The sequence below is a fragment of the Canis aureus genome, chromosome 13, assembly GCF_053574225.1.
Source record: "Canis aureus isolate CA01 chromosome 13, VMU_Caureus_v.1.0, whole genome shotgun sequence".
Taxonomy (NCBI): Eukaryota; Metazoa; Chordata; class Mammalia; order Carnivora; family Canidae; genus Canis; species Canis aureus.
This window is the reverse complement of record NC_135623.1, coordinates 37,045,351-37,064,100: the sequence shown is the minus strand read 5'-3', so window position 1 is coordinate 37,064,100 and position 18,750 is coordinate 37,045,351. Positions and strand designations below refer to the sequence as shown.

General features: G+C 37.2%; 1 protein-coding gene across 9 annotated transcripts in view; it reads left to right on the top strand.

The window, feature by feature from the left end:
* The window catches only part of POC1B (POC1 centriolar protein B), a 95,157-nt gene that overhangs the window by 47,519 nt on the left and 28,888 nt on the right, over positions 1-18,750 (top strand). For 7 of the 9 annotated variants that reach the window (XM_077845758.1, XM_077845759.1, XM_077845764.1 and 4 more), the window contains one exon: positions 7,640-7,720. The exons of 1 other annotated variant lie outside the window; for it this stretch is intronic. In XM_077845758.1, coding sequence (XP_077701884.1) covers positions 7,640-7,720 — 81 coding nt within the window. Of the gene's footprint in view, positions 1-7,268; positions 7,291-7,639; positions 7,721-18,750 lie in introns of all 9 variants that reach the window. One more of the 9 variants, XR_013350679.1, reaches the window with a different exon arrangement.

Sequence of the window (18,750 nt, the reverse complement as noted above, 5' to 3'; positions counted from 1 at the left end):
TTCGCTGCTTAAAGGCCTAGAAATAAAGGGTAAGTATTGTGTCAGTGATAATAGAAATGAGAAACCAAACCTTAGGCCTGTGATAATCAGGAAGCCTGAATGACTTCGTATTCTTGATGTGTTTAGGGAGCACCTGTGATGGCTGTCACAAGAACAGGACTGAAGGGAAGAATTTTTGTAACAGTTCCTAGAATGGGTATCTTAAAGCCTTTTTTATGACCAAAAAAAAAAAAAAAAGTTTCATGGACAGTAAAAAAGAAGAGATTTAGGCATTAAACCTAGTAATTGAGACCATTTTACTATTTGCCTACGTTGCCTACATATTTTCAAATATATAATTATCTATTTAGCCATAGGTTTTCGTTGACAAGTTCTCTTAGGTCCTATGGATTTAAATGTTCTACTCTGTTCAAAGGCAGAATTCATCTTTGCTGGATACTTGGCTGGTGTTTGTTTTCTTTCCATTTTGCATGATTCTTCTTAAGCCCCTTTCTCTCCCAAGAGCTGATACTGGAAATCACTATTACCTATTTATCTGAATTGTTTTTTCATCATTGACAGAACCTTGCTTTGATTTTGGAGTAGCTGTTTTGAGTTCTTAGCACTTACTCCTGAGTGGCAGTTCAGTCACCCCACACGGTTTATTTGGTGGATCCGTACCCCCTTCCACAGTCCCTCTGTCGCCACCCAATCAGGTCTTTGATTTTGGATTCTGTTAGCCACAATGTGTATGTGTGTGTGTGTGTGTGTGCATTTAAGTTTTTAAAACTTTTTAAAGTTTTTTGGGGTATTTTCTAGATTTTGTTTAGTCTAACCTCATTTGGGGATTTCTGTCCTAGTTTTTTCTTGGTGGTGTTTATTTTCAATTCTTCCTTTTAATTTTTGTTCCTCCCATCCTCTGACCATCTTTCTAGTTCTTCTAAACAAAGTATTTATCATGTGCCTTATTGCTTCTTTGTGCTGTTATTGTATCAACATGATTAATGTATCTTTTTAAAAATTTCTTTGAAAGAAATAATGTAATTTGTGGCTCATCACATTTTTGTTTTGGTTTCTGCAATGATAGATGTATTTGTGGATTCCTCTGATCACATGTATAATGTATACGTGAAATATATATATATATTTTTAAGATTTTATTTATTTATTCACGAGAGACACAGAGAGAGAAAGAGAGAGGCAGAGACACAGGCAGAGGGAGAAGCAGGCTCCATGTAGGGAGTGAAATATATTTTAACTTGAGTTCCCTTTTCTTGTTTTACCCCAGCTGGTTTTATTGACTCGTGGTGTTTTTTTATTCTAGCATTTCTGTGGTTTGGCTGGGCTTGATCATCAGCGTTGCTGCTGCCCTGTCATCCACTCAGCCACCTTTCCAGAGTGGTGGTGGGGTAGAGCTGCAGGCTCAGCCCAGGTCCCCTGACTCCTAATTCAGTGATATTTCCATGACACCACACTACCCCCACATTAGAGACCTAAGCCTTTTTCTGTGTGATTAACTGTCATCCCCAGCCCACTTAAGAGTGCTAGACTTTCTTTAAAATGTCAACAAGTTGTCCGAGAAGCTCTGCTCTGACAGAGCAGCCAGAAAGCAGTAAAAACAGCTAGGTTGCTTTGTTTGGTAGGTCGAGATGACCCAGGCCATGCAAAGTCACTCTCAACCATGATTTTCTCAGGTACACTTGAAAAATATATTAAAATCCAACTTTTCATCCTAGAATCAGAGTTCAGTTATATTATACAGAATGTTGAGCATTATGATGGAATTGTGTTTGTGGCCTTAAGAATGTCAGCCTCTGTGTGGCTGGTTTAAATTACCTGTAAAGCACTCACAGATGCTTAAATTAAGTGCCCAGTATGACATGTATTTGTTAAAACATCTTCAGATCATGTGATGTTAAAATGCCAGAGAAATGAAGTGATAGGATGCTGCATATGAACAGCTGTTTGCCTCCCCCCCACCCCTTTTTTTCTTGAAAGCTCTTATATAGTCAAGCAAGGGTGTAAAGTTTTCTAGACAGAGGACTTCTTTAATATTAGAAGTAAATGTTAAATATCAAAAAATTTTAAAGGCTACAGGTTAATGTCCAAGCACCCCTCATAGAACCAAAAGACTAGTAATTTGAAAATATTACTTAGAATGAAAGAGGATGAATGAGAATAGAAGTTGTACTACTACTATGTCCAGTTAAGATTAGTACATTTTATTTTGAACTACTATGTTTGGTGGATTAATTTTTTTCAAAGGTTCAGGCAAGGTCAATTTATATATGATAAGCTACTTTGGAAATATTTGAAAATTAGAAAGAAAATTTTTTTGAGGTCTGAATTCATGATTAATAGTATAATGATCTAGTTGATTTCCCTAATCTTTTTATCGTAACCACGAGTATTCCATTTCTGAGTTTGAAGCAACATAGTACTTCTATTATTCATATATATATATATATTCATATATATATATTCATATATTTTCTGTGAGGTTCATTTGAGTGGCATAATCTCAATCTTTTGGGTGAAATTGTTTGGCCTTTTGCAAAAAACTTCCTATATGCCAGTGTTAGGTGCTTTGTTTGTTTGTAGGTGGGGAACCTGCAGTCTTGGACCTTGGGTTCCAGCTGAATAAATATGTAAATTACTAATTCTTTTTTTTTTTTTTAATTTATGATAGTCACACACACACAGAGAGGCAGAGACATAGGCAGAGGGAGAAGCAGGCTCCATGCACCGGGAGCCCGACGTGGGATTCGATCCTGGGTCCCCAGGATCGCGCCCTGGGCCAAAGGCAGGCGCCAAACCACTGCGCCACCCAGGGATCCCTGTAAATTACTAATTCTTACATGGATAGAGAGAGTGATAACGGATTGCTTTTTAGAACAGATGAGAGGGGAGGCCACATGAAAGAAGGCGTGAAGTATCCAATCCTAACTCCAGCTGTGTGAAATAGATCCCTCCTGTGTCCTTTCCACTGATCTAACTGCAGATCCTTTGTAGCACTTCTGGCCTAGGCACTCCATCTTTTAAAAAAATATATTAAGTAATCTCTATACCCAACGTGGGGCTCAAACCTACAACCCTGAGATCAAGAGTTGCACGTTCTACCGACTGAGCCAGCCAGGTGTCCCCTAGGCACTCCATCTTAATTAAAAATGTGAGAACAGCTTCTTTCTTTTTTTGGTGGGAAAGAAGTCCAGTTTTAAAACAAGGTATCGTAACTCTGACCATGCTGTGCTATGGCACATGATTAATTCATGCTGTCTTTATCTTCTTCAGACTGGCATGGGCTGAATTGCACCTCCAGATAAAACTAAACATTCATTCTAAAAGGGTAATTTCATATGTAAATGTAATATGTACTTCTCTACAAATCTTGTATTTTATTTTTAGCTATGGTATATGTTCATATTGTTTTGGAGCTCAATAAGTGTTCTTCAGAGATTATGTAATAATACCAGTAATAATAATAATAACATTACAGACAAAGTTATTCTAATTAGCTTATATAAATTGTCATTAAATGTTCCTTAAAAACTCAATGAAGTACTATTTTTATTCCTTGAGGAATCGAGGCACATGTAAGTTAAAACTTAAAGTTAGTAAGTGGCAGTGCTAGAATTTCAGTGCAGGCACTCTGGTTCCATTTTGTGCTTTTAACCATTTTGATGTAATGCTTCAAAATAATCAAAATTGAATTTAATCTGTTAATAGTATCTATGAGCAGGAGGACATTGTACTAGCTTTAGAGTATGCAACAAAGAACAAAACAGGTGTATTCCTTGCCCTTCAGAATTTGTTAGTAGCAGTCTTTGTGCTCATGGACTCCTCAGTGAGGGGTACACAGAGCCTCAGGATGGGATGGTGCACGTGAGGCTTCTCTCCTGCACAGAGGCCTCAGTGATATATCCTGGTTCAGTGATGGAGAGAACTCAGTCCCTCAGTAGAGTCCTGCTCTATTTCAAGATGAGTGTAGTTACGACACAGTTCTTCCCTTTAAGAAGGACAGAGTGCTGTTAATATTCCTGGAGGTTAACTAGCAAAGAACCTAACTGGAAGCATCACTCCCTCCACATATTTTCTTTTGGAGAAGACTGTAAAGTGTTACCAGTAAGACTGTCCTGCTCCATTTAACATATGTGGCAGCAACTTATTAGTTACATTAAGAATTTTCCAACTCATAGAAGCTTACGGATTCTCTGTGAGAGATGCTGTTTCCACGGGATTTAGATTTTTTTGAGAAGTTCCAATTTCAGATGGTAAAACCCGATTGTATTTTTCCTAGAAAAATGATTTTATGTCTACACTAGGTGGCAGCAGATAAATGAGAATGAAAGTCTACAAGCAATCTCTGGGCAGCTAGGCTAAGATTGGAAGCAAAGTGATTCATCGTCAGGCTTCTTATCTTGGCCTCCAGCGGGGACTCAGAGCTGCTAAGAGGAGGCTGTGTTTTCTGCTGTCTGGAGCAGCCAGGAAGAAACAAAGGTGCTGGCAGGCTGAGCCGAGAGGCCCTCATCCTCATCCTGCTAACCCCTTTTCTGGGGTGTGGGCACTCCTGGGCACACACCTCTACACACAAGTGGCTGGATAATTATAAAAACCTCTTAATGTTTCCAGAACTCCAGCTGTACCCATCAAACATGATAAGTGCTCTTAGAATCATTCTGCTCTCCTCACAGGCTCTGCCCTTATCAGCTCGGTCCTGGACTGTTGCAGTGGGGTTCTCGCTGTTCCCTGACTTATCCTTGGTTCTCTGCATGCCTTTGTCAGATTCATCTTGCTTAAGCACATTGCAGGCTCCAGCTCTTCGGTGCCTTTCCAAATTCCTTCAGCCTGCACAATTTGCCCCTTGCCAGGCCCCTTGCCTCTCCCACTACTACCCAATGCAAAAGTATCCTGTGGGCATTCTGCCTCTGTGCTCAGGAATGCTCTTCACCTCATCTCTGTCTCTGGTTTTGTTTTCTAAACCTATTTTTCAAGGATCCATCTTAATTAAGCCTTTCCTATGTTTCCTCCATGGGAAACACTTTCTTCTTTGAGGTTCTTGCATACTCATTGCTGGTACCATACATTTGATACAATCAAACTCCGGACTCCTCAGTGAGGTGGGTACACAGAGCCTCAGGATGGGATGGTGCACGTGAGGCTTCTCTCCTGCGCTGAGGCCTCAGTGATATATCCTGGTTCAGTGATGGAGAGAACTCAGTCCCTCAATAGAGTCCCGCTCTATTTCAAGATGAGTGTAGTTACGACACAGTTCTTCCCTTTAAGAAGGACAGAGTGCTGTTAGTATTCCTGGAGGTTAGCTAGCAAAGAACCTAACTAGAAGCCTCACTCCCTCCACATGTTTTCTAAGTGCCCAATCAACACTTTCTTCTTTGAGGTTCTTGCATACTCATTGCTGGTACCATACATTTGATACAAAGTTCTGTCTTTGTTGCCCTTTGTTAACTAATTTATATTCACAATCTTTAGTAAGTATTTGATGATGATGTGATTTTTAATTTTTTTCTTTGATCTTGAATTCTGAAGTAACCTCCATCAGAAGTAACTGCCAACCTAGCTAATTATTCCCTTGCTTTCTTTCTTTCTTAAATATGTGTTTTAATCTATAATTAGATATCATGTAGTTTTAGATGGTTTTAAGCTTTATACAAAAGAAATCATACTCAGTGTATTTCTCTATAAACTGCTTTTTCACTTAAAAGTAAAATCCTGTGGGGCACCTGGGTGGCTCAGTCAGGTAAGCATCTGCCTTCGGCTCAGGTCATGACCTCAGGGTCTTGAGATCGAGCCCCACATCGGACTTCCCACTCAGTGAGGACTCTGCTCCTCCCTCTCCCTCTGTCCCTCTCCTCCCCCTCCCCTCCCCCCCCCCCCCCCCCCGCTCATGTGTGCGCACTATCTCTCTCTCTCTCTTTCTCTCTCTCATATAAATAAAATAAAATCTTAAAAAATTAAAATCCTGAGAGTCACACGTATGGGTTCTGAATTTGCACAACCATATATTGTACATAGTTGTATTTCATTTATTTTCACTGCTGTATAGGATTCTAGTGAATGTACCAGAGTAGTAATTACCAGGACTTATGTGTTTTTTCTACTATTGATAAACATGAAGGGATTTGGGGTTGTGTTTTTGTTGTTGTTTTTTACCATTATAAACAGTGCTGCTATAATAAACGAGGCTGGCATTATTGAGCTTTCTCATTTTTGGAGTCTAATATTTTGCTTTAATCTGGTCTAATTACTAATGATTTTGAAAATCTTTCTATATGCTGGTCAACTGTTAGGATTTCTCTTAGATAAGTTTTCTTTCTTAGGATCACTGTCTTTCACATTGATTTGTAGGTGTGTAAGGAAACCTACTTTTTCAGTTTTAGACATTATAATCTATCTCCTTTTCCATGATCTGATTATTTACTTTGTGGTGTCCATTATTAAACAAATATTCTAGTTTTGATGTAATCAAATGCATCAGGTTTTTTAAAGTGCAGTGTTGTTATTTTTTTGCCTTATGGTTTTTGCTTTTGTGGCTCTTTTAAGATGTCCTTCTTGACCGCATGTCACAAGGGTATTCTTTGTGTTTACCTTATAGTCTATACCTTGCTAGTTTTAACATAATATTTAGGTTTTATAATTTATCTGCTGTCCACTTTGGTATGTCATAGTGAGCCAGTTTTCTCAACTAGGATCATCCTTTCTCTATTGATTTGTTGTGATATTTTTCTTTTGTATTTATTTCCCATGTATATAGGGCCCTGTTTCTAAGCTGTTTATGGTATAGCTTTCTATCTAACTAAGTCTTTTAAAATATCTTTCACATTAATTTTATTATTTTTCCCATAAGGTCTTACACATCTTTGTATGTTTATTCTGATGTATTTAAATTTTAATGTACTATAAATGACGTCTTTTTATTCTTTTTTTTTTTAATTTATTATTGCTTTTAAAGTAAGCTCTATACCCAGTATGGGGCTTGAACTCACCATCCCAAGATCAAGACTCACATACTCTACTGACTGAGCCAGCCAGGTGCCCTGCAAATGATGTCTTTTAAAAATTTACATTTTCTGTGTGTTGAAGTACAGACATGCATTTGATTTTGTGTGTGAATTTTGGATCTTGTGAATTCTCTTATTGGTTCTAATGATTTAGCAGTGGATTCTCTTGAATTTCTCCATAGATAATTACATATGAATGACAGTTTTCTTCTGTTCCAATTCTTACATCTTAATATCTTTTATTTCCTTTTCTTGTTTTAATGAACTGGCTAGGACTTTTTCTGCATCTTTTGAGGTGGGTCATTTTATTTTATTTTAAAAATCCCTTCATAGAGGTGAACTATATTGATTTTCTAATGAAAGAATAACTTTTTAATCCTGGGATAAATTCAACTTGGTCATAACAATCTTTTCTTATATGTTGATAGATTTAATAGGCTAATATTATGTTTAAAATTTTTGCATCCATGTTAATGAATATAGGAATATATTTTAGCTTTAGTACACATGATCTTAAAAGGCCGAGAAGTGATATCTTTTAGCTTTAGAATATATTAGAAAATACCCTCTAGGTTGTTACAAATAGCATCCCATTTCTTATGGTAGAAAAAACTAATGTTAACCTTTCTTATATATATACACAGATTAATCCAAAGCTTGAGGTAATCGATTTGCAGACTGCTTCTCCCCCTGTTGTGGACATCCTGTCTTTTGATTCTACCACAGTAAGTTTTCTTTGACATTTAAGTGGCATCTGATTACTTGGCAAAATCAATTTTCCTTAAAAAAATGTGTGGGAGAGGAGATAAAAAGTGGGCCAACTAGCCTAACATTTTAGCATTAAAAAACCTCATACATAAAGTCATACTTAGAGTGTGTCTAAATAGCCACGAGGGGGAGCAGCACCGATTTTCAGAAAAACCGTTCCTTTGATCACCTTAAGCTTCGTCTACATCCCTACTGTAGCGTTCCCTAATAAACGTACCATCCAGGTGACATTTCACTGTGTTGTCGCAGAACAGATTTTCTTCACTGTTAATTGCCTTTCAGAGATGCTAAACTCACTTCTGGTGTTTTCTCCAGTGAAGCTATTAAAAAAAGTAATCATTTCCCTTCATTTATCCCTCTTGATGGATTATCCAGAGATTAAGTATTTCTAGCATTTGCAATTTTGTTTATAAAACCATATGTCTGTAATTTATTTACTCAGTGTAAAGTCAAAGATTTCAATTTGAGTCTGTTAGACTTTGCAAGACAGATCATTGCTGTCATCAAATCCTGCTAGTCAATGCAAAACTGGTCATAAGAATGAATGGGAGGAATGGCGTGCATGGTCTTTGGTCACACTACTGTGATGGTGTCAGTGTAGTTAAATATTTTGGAGAAATTATTAATGTGTGGCCAAGAAAGAAAACAAAAATGCTTGACATTATGACATTACACCCTTTCCAGCAGATCTCAAGAATAGTATTTTTGTAGAGGAATTCTGTAGAGGGCCTAATCCATGTTGAACCTATCCTGTACCAGAAAGAAATATACTTATTAAAGGGTTCTTTCACTGCTAATCTCAGGCAGAGAAGACCTACATCACTCATGAGACGTTTCAGCAATCACCCAGGTCTGGTGGGGCTGGTAATCAGCAGGCTGATTGTCAAAGGGAAATAAGTCCAGTAATTGGTGGTGACAACTAGAACCTCAAGCAGGTCTATGGTCTTGTCCCTTATAGTATTCATGTTTATAAAATATGCCTCTTAGCACTTCTGCATTAATGGCTTACTTATGATGTTAAAAATTAACTGGACATCTAATTGGTTGGTGATTGGTGGCTTATAATAATAGGTAGTCAGTACATTTATGTTCAGTGACTTACCCAAAAGGCATGCTGTTGAAACTTATAAATTCTAATGAGTTGGATTTTTGCCCCTGTAATAAGAGGAGCAAAAGAGAGGTGGTTTTTGAGAATGTGATGCCTTCTTATGAGGTTGTTAGTCTACAACTTTTGGGTATTCCTGGCCTAGATCATCAAAAGTTTTTGGTCTACACTTTGAGACTCACTTTCCCTGATGGTAACTTTTAAGCTTTGCAAGGCCTCATGACATGAAGAATCCACGTATTTTTTACAGTATGCTATGGAAGTGGCATAATTACCACCTAACAAGTGATAGCAGAGTATCTATCCCTGGATTGGTAATCCAAAGGTGCCAAAGTCAACTGGTCCATGATATAGGACCCTAACTCTGGGACTACAATGTATGTGGAACTTTGAGAGGGCAATTCTATATGACAAACACATGACAAGTTTGCAGCTATGCTACAAAACCTTTAATAAGACCCAAGAGTACAAATATTATGGACATAAGGGATAATATTAGGTTGGATTATATAAAATTGCCATTTTGTAGGCAAAAATGGGCCAATGTCAGTGATTTCCCGTGATGAGAAAACCCAGTATATAAGGATTATGAAGAAGACTCTCTACTGTTACTTTGAGTTGTGTGCTTGATGCTTCATAAAAAGAAAACAAACGAGAACACAGGAAAACAAAAACGTATTTGCTATTAATCAGTTTTGGATTAAGCTAATGAAGTCCCATCTAGGTAGATTCTTTTACAATCTGGAAGATAGCTAGTTGCCTCCAGGCAAGGTATAATGGCTCCTGATTTTATTTATTTTCCTAGGACAGTCTCTGAAGACATAAATATATGCTCCTAAAGCATCTTTTTATTAAAAAAGATCTCTGAAATTTTTTCCTTTAAATTTTCAATATACGTATACCTCCTTTTAAGCTCATTGATAGGGAATTGGTTAGAAAACTAAAGTGAGGAGCACCTGGGTAGCTCCGCCAGTCAGGCATCTGCCTTTGGCTCAGGTCGTGATCTAGGGTCCTTGGATCAAGCCCCGCATCAGGCTCCCTGATCAGCAGGGAGCCTGCTTCTCCCTCTCCCTCTGCTGCTCCCCCTGCTTGTGCTTACTCACTCCCTCTCTGTCAAATAAATAAATAAGATCTTAAAAAAGAAAAAAGAAAACCAAAGTGAAATCACTTTAAGTGTTCATCTTCTCATTAATCTACTGGTAAGTAATTCTTAATCTGTAGTCTCTAGACATTGGCTGCTTTTCTTTTGCTTCTGCACAACAAATCAGGCATAATTAAAAAGATTTGTTTCTACTCTGGCATGAAGCACAACTGCATTAAGTATTTGTGGTAAGAACTTTGTGTATGATTATAATTTTAAAACCCAGAGAAATACTGGAAGCCATAAAACAGTGTTTAAAGGTGGTTTTGGTTTTTGTTGTAGTGGTTACTCTTTATTTGGAGGATTTGTTTGGTTTTCATAGAAGACGGGAAGAAATTTTCCTTAGAATTCATTTCATCAAGATAGGACATAAAAAAGATTATTCTTTAAGCCTTCATTTGAAATTTCCTAGTAAGATAAAAGCCAGGTTTGTTATGGTATAGGAAACAGTTGGCTTCTATTTCTGCTTTGATTTGATTTAATATTACATTCAGAATGATTTATAGATCTGAGAGTACTGATACCCAGGCTCTGATGCTTTCTTACTACAAATTATGGCATACAATGTTAAGTTGGTATCTTTGTGGCTTCACTTGTGCCTCTAATGGTAGGCAGGACATCTGATAACAATACTTTGGGAACAAAATAAGCTGTTACCAATCTGCATTTTTAAACCTTTGTTGTAAACAAACAAACAAACAAACAAACAAAAAACAGAATGGGGAATGCAGCTTGGGGAGTGCAGTTTGTAAAGGAATATACTGGCTGTCAAATAGACATAGTTTTAAAATTTTGATCTCAAAATAAATAAATAAAATAAAATAAAATAAAATAAAATAAAATAAAATTTTGATCTCAAATTCCTAAATCTTTATTCCAATTACATTGTTACTTGTTATCTACTGGTTTTCTGAGGCTCTTCTAAGAGTCCGTTGAGTCTTTTAATATTTTCATTTATTCAGGTAGAACTAGACCCAAGATTTTGTCATGAAAGTAAACAGCATTTAGCATTAGTGCTGACATGAGATGCGGCTATTTGAGATTTCCAGACCGTCCCCCATTCTTACCTCTCCCCTGCAAAAGGCAGGCAAGATAGGAATTTCTCTTCTGTATCCTAACATAAAGTCTTTTTTAAAAACAATACTGACTATAAATACAGTTTATTTAAAATACTCTAAGATTGGGCAGCTCCAGTAGTTCAGTGGTTTAGGGCCGCCTGCAGCCCAGGGCGTGATCCTGGAGACCCAGGATCAAGTCCCACATCGGGCTCCCTGCATGGTCTGCTTCTCCCTCTGCCTGTATCTCTGTCTCTCTCTGTCTCTCTCATGAATAAATAAATAAAACCTAAAAAAATAAAAAAAATTAAAAAATACAATACTCTAGGATTATTAAAATATTTTATTCTAGCTAAACTATATTCCTAAGTTTTGATGTATTAATTTTACTATTATTTACTATTATTTGTCCTCCAAATAAATAAAATGAAATTGATAATCTTGCTGGTCTTCCTCTGATTAATTCAGACTGGATTCTTCTCTGAGAACAAAAAAAAAGTTCTCATCTTCATTCAGCAAACTGTGTAGAATATGAACATAATGTGGGTGCCTTTCTTTAGAATTGGGGACAGTATTTCAAGTCAAATTCATTCTTTACAATAAAATGAGAATTTGCTATTCTATTATAGAAAAAAAATCAAGGGTTTACAGTCTTTTTTTGCTCCATCAGTCAAAATATTTAAAAGTATGGGGCATGAAAACATTACATGAGATGCTCAGTGCGCTGTCAAGCTGCCTACCTGACTTCAAGAAACCTACAACCTAGCCCAATAGAAATAAGAGTATAAGAAATAAGTGGCAATTTCAGTAGAGTAGATGCCAACTGTATATGATTGTCACGAAAGGTTATTGGTGGGAGTACTCAGAAAAGATCATTAATGGGCTGGAGGAAACTAGAGAACTTCTCTAGAAGGAAACTTTTGACCAGTTCTTGACCTGACCAGAGTTGGGTAAGATTTCGATAGGAACATTCGAGTTGGGGAAAGCAAAGTGTAAGTAGATGTCTCAGAAACCATTGAAAATACATACCACAGTAATATAAGTGCATCAGTCTGGTTTGGGATCTTTAGGTTGCTTGACGCAATGGGTAGCAGTTGTGATAGAATGCCAGGAGCATGCCTACTACAACATAAATGTCTCTCAATCCATGCTTATTGAATAACTAGTCTGTGTCATTCACTGTTGTTATCTTTAGAAAAAGCTAACAAAACAAAAATACCTTCCCCAGAAAAGCCTGTTTTCTACATTCTAGTGGGGAAGACAGGCAATTCACAGATTAAAAGATAGACTGTGTCGTATGGTAGAGCATAGCATATATAGGCCTCCGAAATTCAAAGGTATAAAAAGCACTGAAGGCAGACGGGAGGAGGAAGGGTGTGCTGTAGGTAGTATGTCCATGACAAGAGGTGACATGTGGGGAGTGAAGGGAACAAGCCCTGTGGATATCTGTGAAGGCATTCCAGGAGCAGTGCTAGAAGGGCAGATTGAGGGGGAGCTAGGAGCCACCAGAGGGTTTCCTGCAGAGGTGGGACTTGTTTGACTTAGGTTTTTTAATAGGCTTCCTGTGGCTACTGTTGTGTTGAAAATGGGTCTGGGGGTGGTGGTGGAGAGAAGCAAGGAGACTGGCCAATTACGAATAGCCAGATGGGAGGCCAGTGTCCCTTGACCCACAGTGGTAGCAGAGGAGGTGGTGTAAGTGATCTGACTCTGGATGTATTTTGAAGGCAGAGCCAAGAGGATTTCCTGACAGGTTGGATGTCAGCTGTGGGATTCCCTGTCTCCTTTCCCCAGGGACAGTAAGGTGTAGCCTTGACTAACCCTCAGGGTAGCCAGATTATCTCCTGGGGCTGCATCATTTTGCCAGAGGAGTTGCTGAGAGAAAAAGAACTGTGGTTTTACCACATCCTTTTCTAGGCTCAGGAAAGTGATCCGATCAATTGAATCAGTGCAAGTGATACTCTAGCTGTTGCCATGACTTTGGGACGCGCCATGGTAAAACACACTCCTCCCTCCTCGATGTGATTTAGATTTGTGGTTTTCAGCAAAGTGCGCTGGTTTCCCTGTTGGAAAGATTTTTGCCTCTGCATATTTTTAGGAAGAAAAATGTTACATGCATTCATGGAGACACTCCTATGGTATATGCTCTCTGAAAAATATCAAGGCATTCATAAAATATATGGACGTACAAAGAGTAGACTTGCAGATGCAGAGAGAGTATTTCCATGGATGTTGTGGCAACAGTTTGTCCTGGTTACTAAACAACGTTGCATAACTAGTTCAGAGTTATTCCAGTTCCTAACTGCTTATGTAAGCAAAGATTTGGAAAGACTTACTCAAAAGAACATGGTGTATGCAAACCTAATGTCTCAAAACTAAAGTTTGTGACTTTAAAAGTGTAAAACGGTAATATGCAGTTTATCATCCTCAGACTCCCCATTTATGTTTTCAGGAAAATAAGTAAAAATCAGGTTGCACAAACCTCCTGCTTTCACTACTTTTCCTGTATGCTAACAATTGCTGGATTTACAAATAAACCGCCTCTAAATTTGGAGCCTGGGGATCTTCTTTTTTAAGTTTTTAAACTTTGCAATATTTTATAAGGTGGCATTTGATGTATAAATTTGGTACATAGATTTCTGAAACTAGATATGTTTGTAACTTTGTTGCTGCTTACTAAGCTTTCGGAAACAGACAATTTAATGGTATCTTTAGATATCGGTTCAATGGCCCTGCGGTATCTTTCTCCTTTATCTTGCTCTAAAAATTTAAAAGGAAATGAACATGGATGTTTGTAGAATCTGTATCCGGACTCACTAGCTGGCACCTTCCACACTTTGTCCTCTTTTTATTAAAAGACTTTTAGCCTTCATTTCAAACAATAGTGAACATAGCAAGTAGGATACAGTAATTTTTTTATATCCAGAACTCAAAAAGTTAAATATAACTCCAAGATGCTTCGTTAGGAATAAAACAAGAATTCTCATCAAGGTTGAGAAATAATTTTAAAACACTGTCCTTCGAAATTGTAAGAAATGAAGGAATTAAATTGTCAAAGACATTTTGAAAAGGAAACATACATGATAATCAACAGGAGTAATGAAGAAAAATGTTTTCATAGATCTTTTACCATTTAGAAAAAAACACCACTTTTTTCTCTCAAATACAAATGATCTTAGAGAAAATATGAGAGATGGAAAGAGACTATTTCCAAATTAGTTGTATCTTTGCTTTTAAAGTATATCATGACCCATATGTTATAAAAACTACCAACAGTTGTGCATGTGGTAGCTGACCTTTTAAAAAAAATGTGTTTTTGGATTGTAAAAAGAAAAAAATCCAACTAAAGCTTTTTAGTCTGTTAAAGGAACATGACTTCTTCCTTCCTTTTTTTTTTTTTTTGGAAGACATAGATCTGGTAATCTGTAAAATTTACTGAGATAGTTCAACTATAAAAAGAGATTAATAGTGTAGGTTAGAGGCTTTCTTTTTTTCCTTCAACTAAAATGTACTTCTTAATAAAAATCATAATGATCAAAAGTTCCAAGTGTTTGATTTAGCCATACTGAAAAAAAAATACTAGTTTGAGCTTCATTCCTGGTTTCAAGTTTACAGAGAAAGAAAGCTTACATTAATGAGTGTTTCCTTTTACCAAAAAAAATGTCATACTAATTAAATTTCAACAAGAATGATTTAGGACTCAAACGCTTCTTTATGAAATGTACACAAGAAAAAAGGAGACTCTCTACAAAAAGATTTTATAAAACATGCTATTTGGGAGCCCAACAGAGTACTTTGTAGAATTTCCTTTAGAAAATTAGCAGATTTCTGGGAACTGGAGGTGTGTATGTTCCAGGTATTATTTCTGCCTTCCAACTTCCTGAGATATACTGTCTTTCGAAGCTGTGTCTCCTAACTGCTGCAGTTCTGCCCAGGGCCCCGGGCCTGGGAATCTCAGCTGCACCCCCATTTCCCACAGCTGAGACAGAGGCATGCTGAAAATGCCCAACAGCTCTCTCCGCCCACACATCCAGTAACAACTGGTTCCTTCCTCTTCCTGTGGAAGAGCAACATCCTCTGAGATGAGAAGAAATGCACCCTGAGGAATGCAAGAACAGCAGTGAGCTCTTCACACAGGAAATTACTACAGTAGCACTCTGAAAAGTGCCTGTCTCTTGGACTGTCAGCCCCTAATGAGCTTCCTGCTGCTGACCCAGAGGATGGTTCACTGTGGAGCTAAATACCACGTGTGGCTCTGTCAGAGTTTCATGGAGAATTGTGAACTCTGCTTTCAGCTGTTCTGTCCATGTCTACCTATCTGGTTTTGAGTTATTCAGTGCTGCATACACAGTAAAGCTAGTTGGCTTTGCCCTTCTCTTTGTTTTTAGCCACTTGACAGTTAGTTATTTGGGGAAAGTAGTCAACAAGTCTACTAATATGAATTTTCAGTCATTTGTACTTCATGAAATCAGGAATTGTACAGTATGGTAGGGCTTCAGAGAGATTAAAACCTTGATAATTTGAGTGAACTGGCTGTTAAGGCCCAGTGCTGGCTCTTGTCTAGTTTTGTCTGTGTCTTTCAATTTCCTTTCTTTTACATTCTGAGGTGGGCATCATAGAAGGTAACAAGCTGCGTGCACAATCATGCATTCCCATGCATAGCTAAGACTCTGTTGCTTTCAGCCAACCAACCAACCCCTCTCATGTACATTTCAAATGGATTTTTTAAAAGATTTTATTCATTTATTCATGAGAGAGAGGCAGAGACACAGGCAGAGGGAGAAGCAGGCTCCCTGTGAGGAGCCCCATGTGGGACTCTGATCCTGGGATCATGCCCTGAACCAAAGGCAGACGCTCAATCACTGAGTCACCCAGGTGCCCCTTAAATGGATTTTCACAGTTGAAGAATGTTTTAGTAGAACTTTTTAAAAATAACTAATTCCTCTAGTGTTTTCTTTTTGCATAACGATGGCCACTACAAAGCCCAGTTTGTATATTACATGTACATTTTAAATTGCCTTCCCAATCACTACAGAATTTTGCTGAGTTTCAGTGCTTATGGTGGCAAAATTCTTTTACTTTTCATGTGTTTGTTTGGATTATTTTACTAAAGCACACACAAGTTAACTTGTTTGTTCTAAGTTGAAGGGGAGATGGAGAAAGAATGCCAGGCATTTCCTCTTCCTTTTCAGAATGTCTTTTTAATGAACATTCCTTTCTCTCCTATGAACAAACCATCTCAAGTCAGCTAGGGGCCTCAAAGTGCCTGGTGTCCAGTAATCCAACATATTTTCTTTGTTCCTCCAGCCCTAGAGAGGTAGTTGTTTCATGCATTGACTGTTTCTTCTTACCTCCATGGTCCCTTTTAGCCTTTACACACTTCCAAACCTATTTAACCAGCTCCCTATATTAAATTCTCTCTGTTAAGATAACTGTTATGGTTTCTGTCTTCCTGTTGGATCCTGAATGATCATTCTAAATGTCCTAAATCATCTTTTATAAAGTAAGTTGTACTGACCAAGACTTCTATTCAAGAATGTTCATTTCAGCATTATTTATAATAACAAAAAGATGAACATAAATGTCTTTTAAGAGAGTATTGGTTAAATAGAAGTATAGTATATCCATGGATGGAATATCATATAGCCATATCATATTTATTTTTTATTTTTATTTTTATTTTTTTCATTTTTTTCATACCATATTTAACAACAACTAAATGCGGTGTGTGTAATTCCAGCTTTGTTCATGGGCCAGTGGGAAAATTGCTATATGGGACGTGATTAAAACAATTGGCAAAAATGTAATATGGTCTGAATAATAGATAGGATAGTATCAATGCCAAGTTTCCTGATTTTGATAATAGTACTGTGGTTATATGGGAGAATGGTCTTGTCCTTAGGAAATACCCACAATAGTAACGAGGTAAAGGGGCATAGTTCCTATAGCTTCTCTCAAAAGATTCAGAAAAAAAAGTTAGATAATAATGATATAGAAGTTATGGCAAAACATCAACACATAAATCTACATGAAGGGTATATGAGAGTCCTTTTCATTATTCATGCAACTTTTATAAAGGTTTGAAATTATTTCAAAGTGAAAGTTAAAAATCACTTCTATGTCTTTATAGGAAAGTATGATTTTTGTTTTGTAAAACTTTTAAATATGATTTTTGTTTATCTTTTTAGTAAGTGAAATAAGGATATTATAAACAATATGATTCTGATTTCGTCAAGGGAAACAAGTATGTGTATCCATTCAGTGAAATTCTTTCTGAGCATCCTGTATGTATTGTATACTAACCTGGGCATTTGAAATTTACCCAAGGTCATCCAAGGCTGGATTTTGAACTCTATCTAGCTTTAGAAAGAATGCTTTTAACCACTATGTAGTATGAATGCCTTATGTTCTTAGAGCAGTAACATTCCTAATTATATCAAGAATGAAAAATAGGGATCCCTGGGTGGCGCAGCGGTTTGGCGCCTGCCTTTGGCCCAGGGCGCGATCCTGGAGACCCGGGATCGAGTCCCACATCGGGCTCCTGGTGCATGGAGCCTGCTTCTCCCTCTGCCTGTGTCTCTGCCTCTCTCTCTCTCTTTGACTATCATAAATAAAAAAAAAAAAAAAAAAAAAAAAAAAGAATGAAAAATAGAGAAAACACAAGAAACAAAAAATTACCAGGAGACAACTGTTGTTAACATTTAAAATATAGTCGCCCAGGAAGAGGTTGCTGTTGTTGGCAGAGCCTGCAGAGCTGAACCCAGACTTCTGAGGGGCGCTGGCCACCTGGTGCTAATGTCTCTGTGGGGTCAAGGCTGTTGCTGGGAAGAAGCTGACTGGAGCAGCAATCAAACAGGAGTTGATTGCTCTTCTGTTGTCACTGACCTCCAGCCTCCACATCATGGCTCCTTTTGTCAGAGCCCATCAGGGAACCCACTGGCGAGAGAAAGCTGTAGTGTGCAGAGGCCCAATCTCAGCATCACAAAACAGAGTTTTGGAGGGTGGGTTTGGAACCAAGAAACATATTCTATACGAGGAATTACTGAATTAAAAGATAGGAACTTAAAAAAAAAAAAGCTATAAAGCAAATTCACTCTAGAATGTATGAATTTGGGTTCCCATTAGTACTATATGAGAGATCCCATTTCCTACATTTTAAAACATTTGTTAGGTGTTATGCTTATTTAATTATTAATTGTTTAATTTTTTAAAAGCCTTTAAAAGTGTAATAAGCAAGAGATGTTAATTTTTATTTTTAGTGACTTGTGAGCTTTTTAAAAATGTTTATTTTGACAGATAAAAATTGGATATATTTAAGGTGTACAATGTGATGTTTCAATATACGAACACATTGTGAAATGAGTACCACAGTCGAAATAATTGACATATCTATTATCTCCCATAGTTGCCTTTTGTGTGTGTGTGGTAAGAACAGTGACCTGTGTGCTTTGACTTGTTTTCATGATTTCTATTCATTTGTATTTTTCAGAATTGCCTATTTTTGTATTTTGCCCATTTTTCTATTGTTTCATTCATTTGAAAATTGATCCTTAAAGTCATTTTAATTAATAGAGTTGCCCCTCTTTGCCATGTGCTACAAAGTTTTGTTATTTCTTCTTTCTGATTTTTGATGGGTTCAGTTGCATTAACTTCTTGAAATATATCATTATTTTAATTTTATGATTTCTT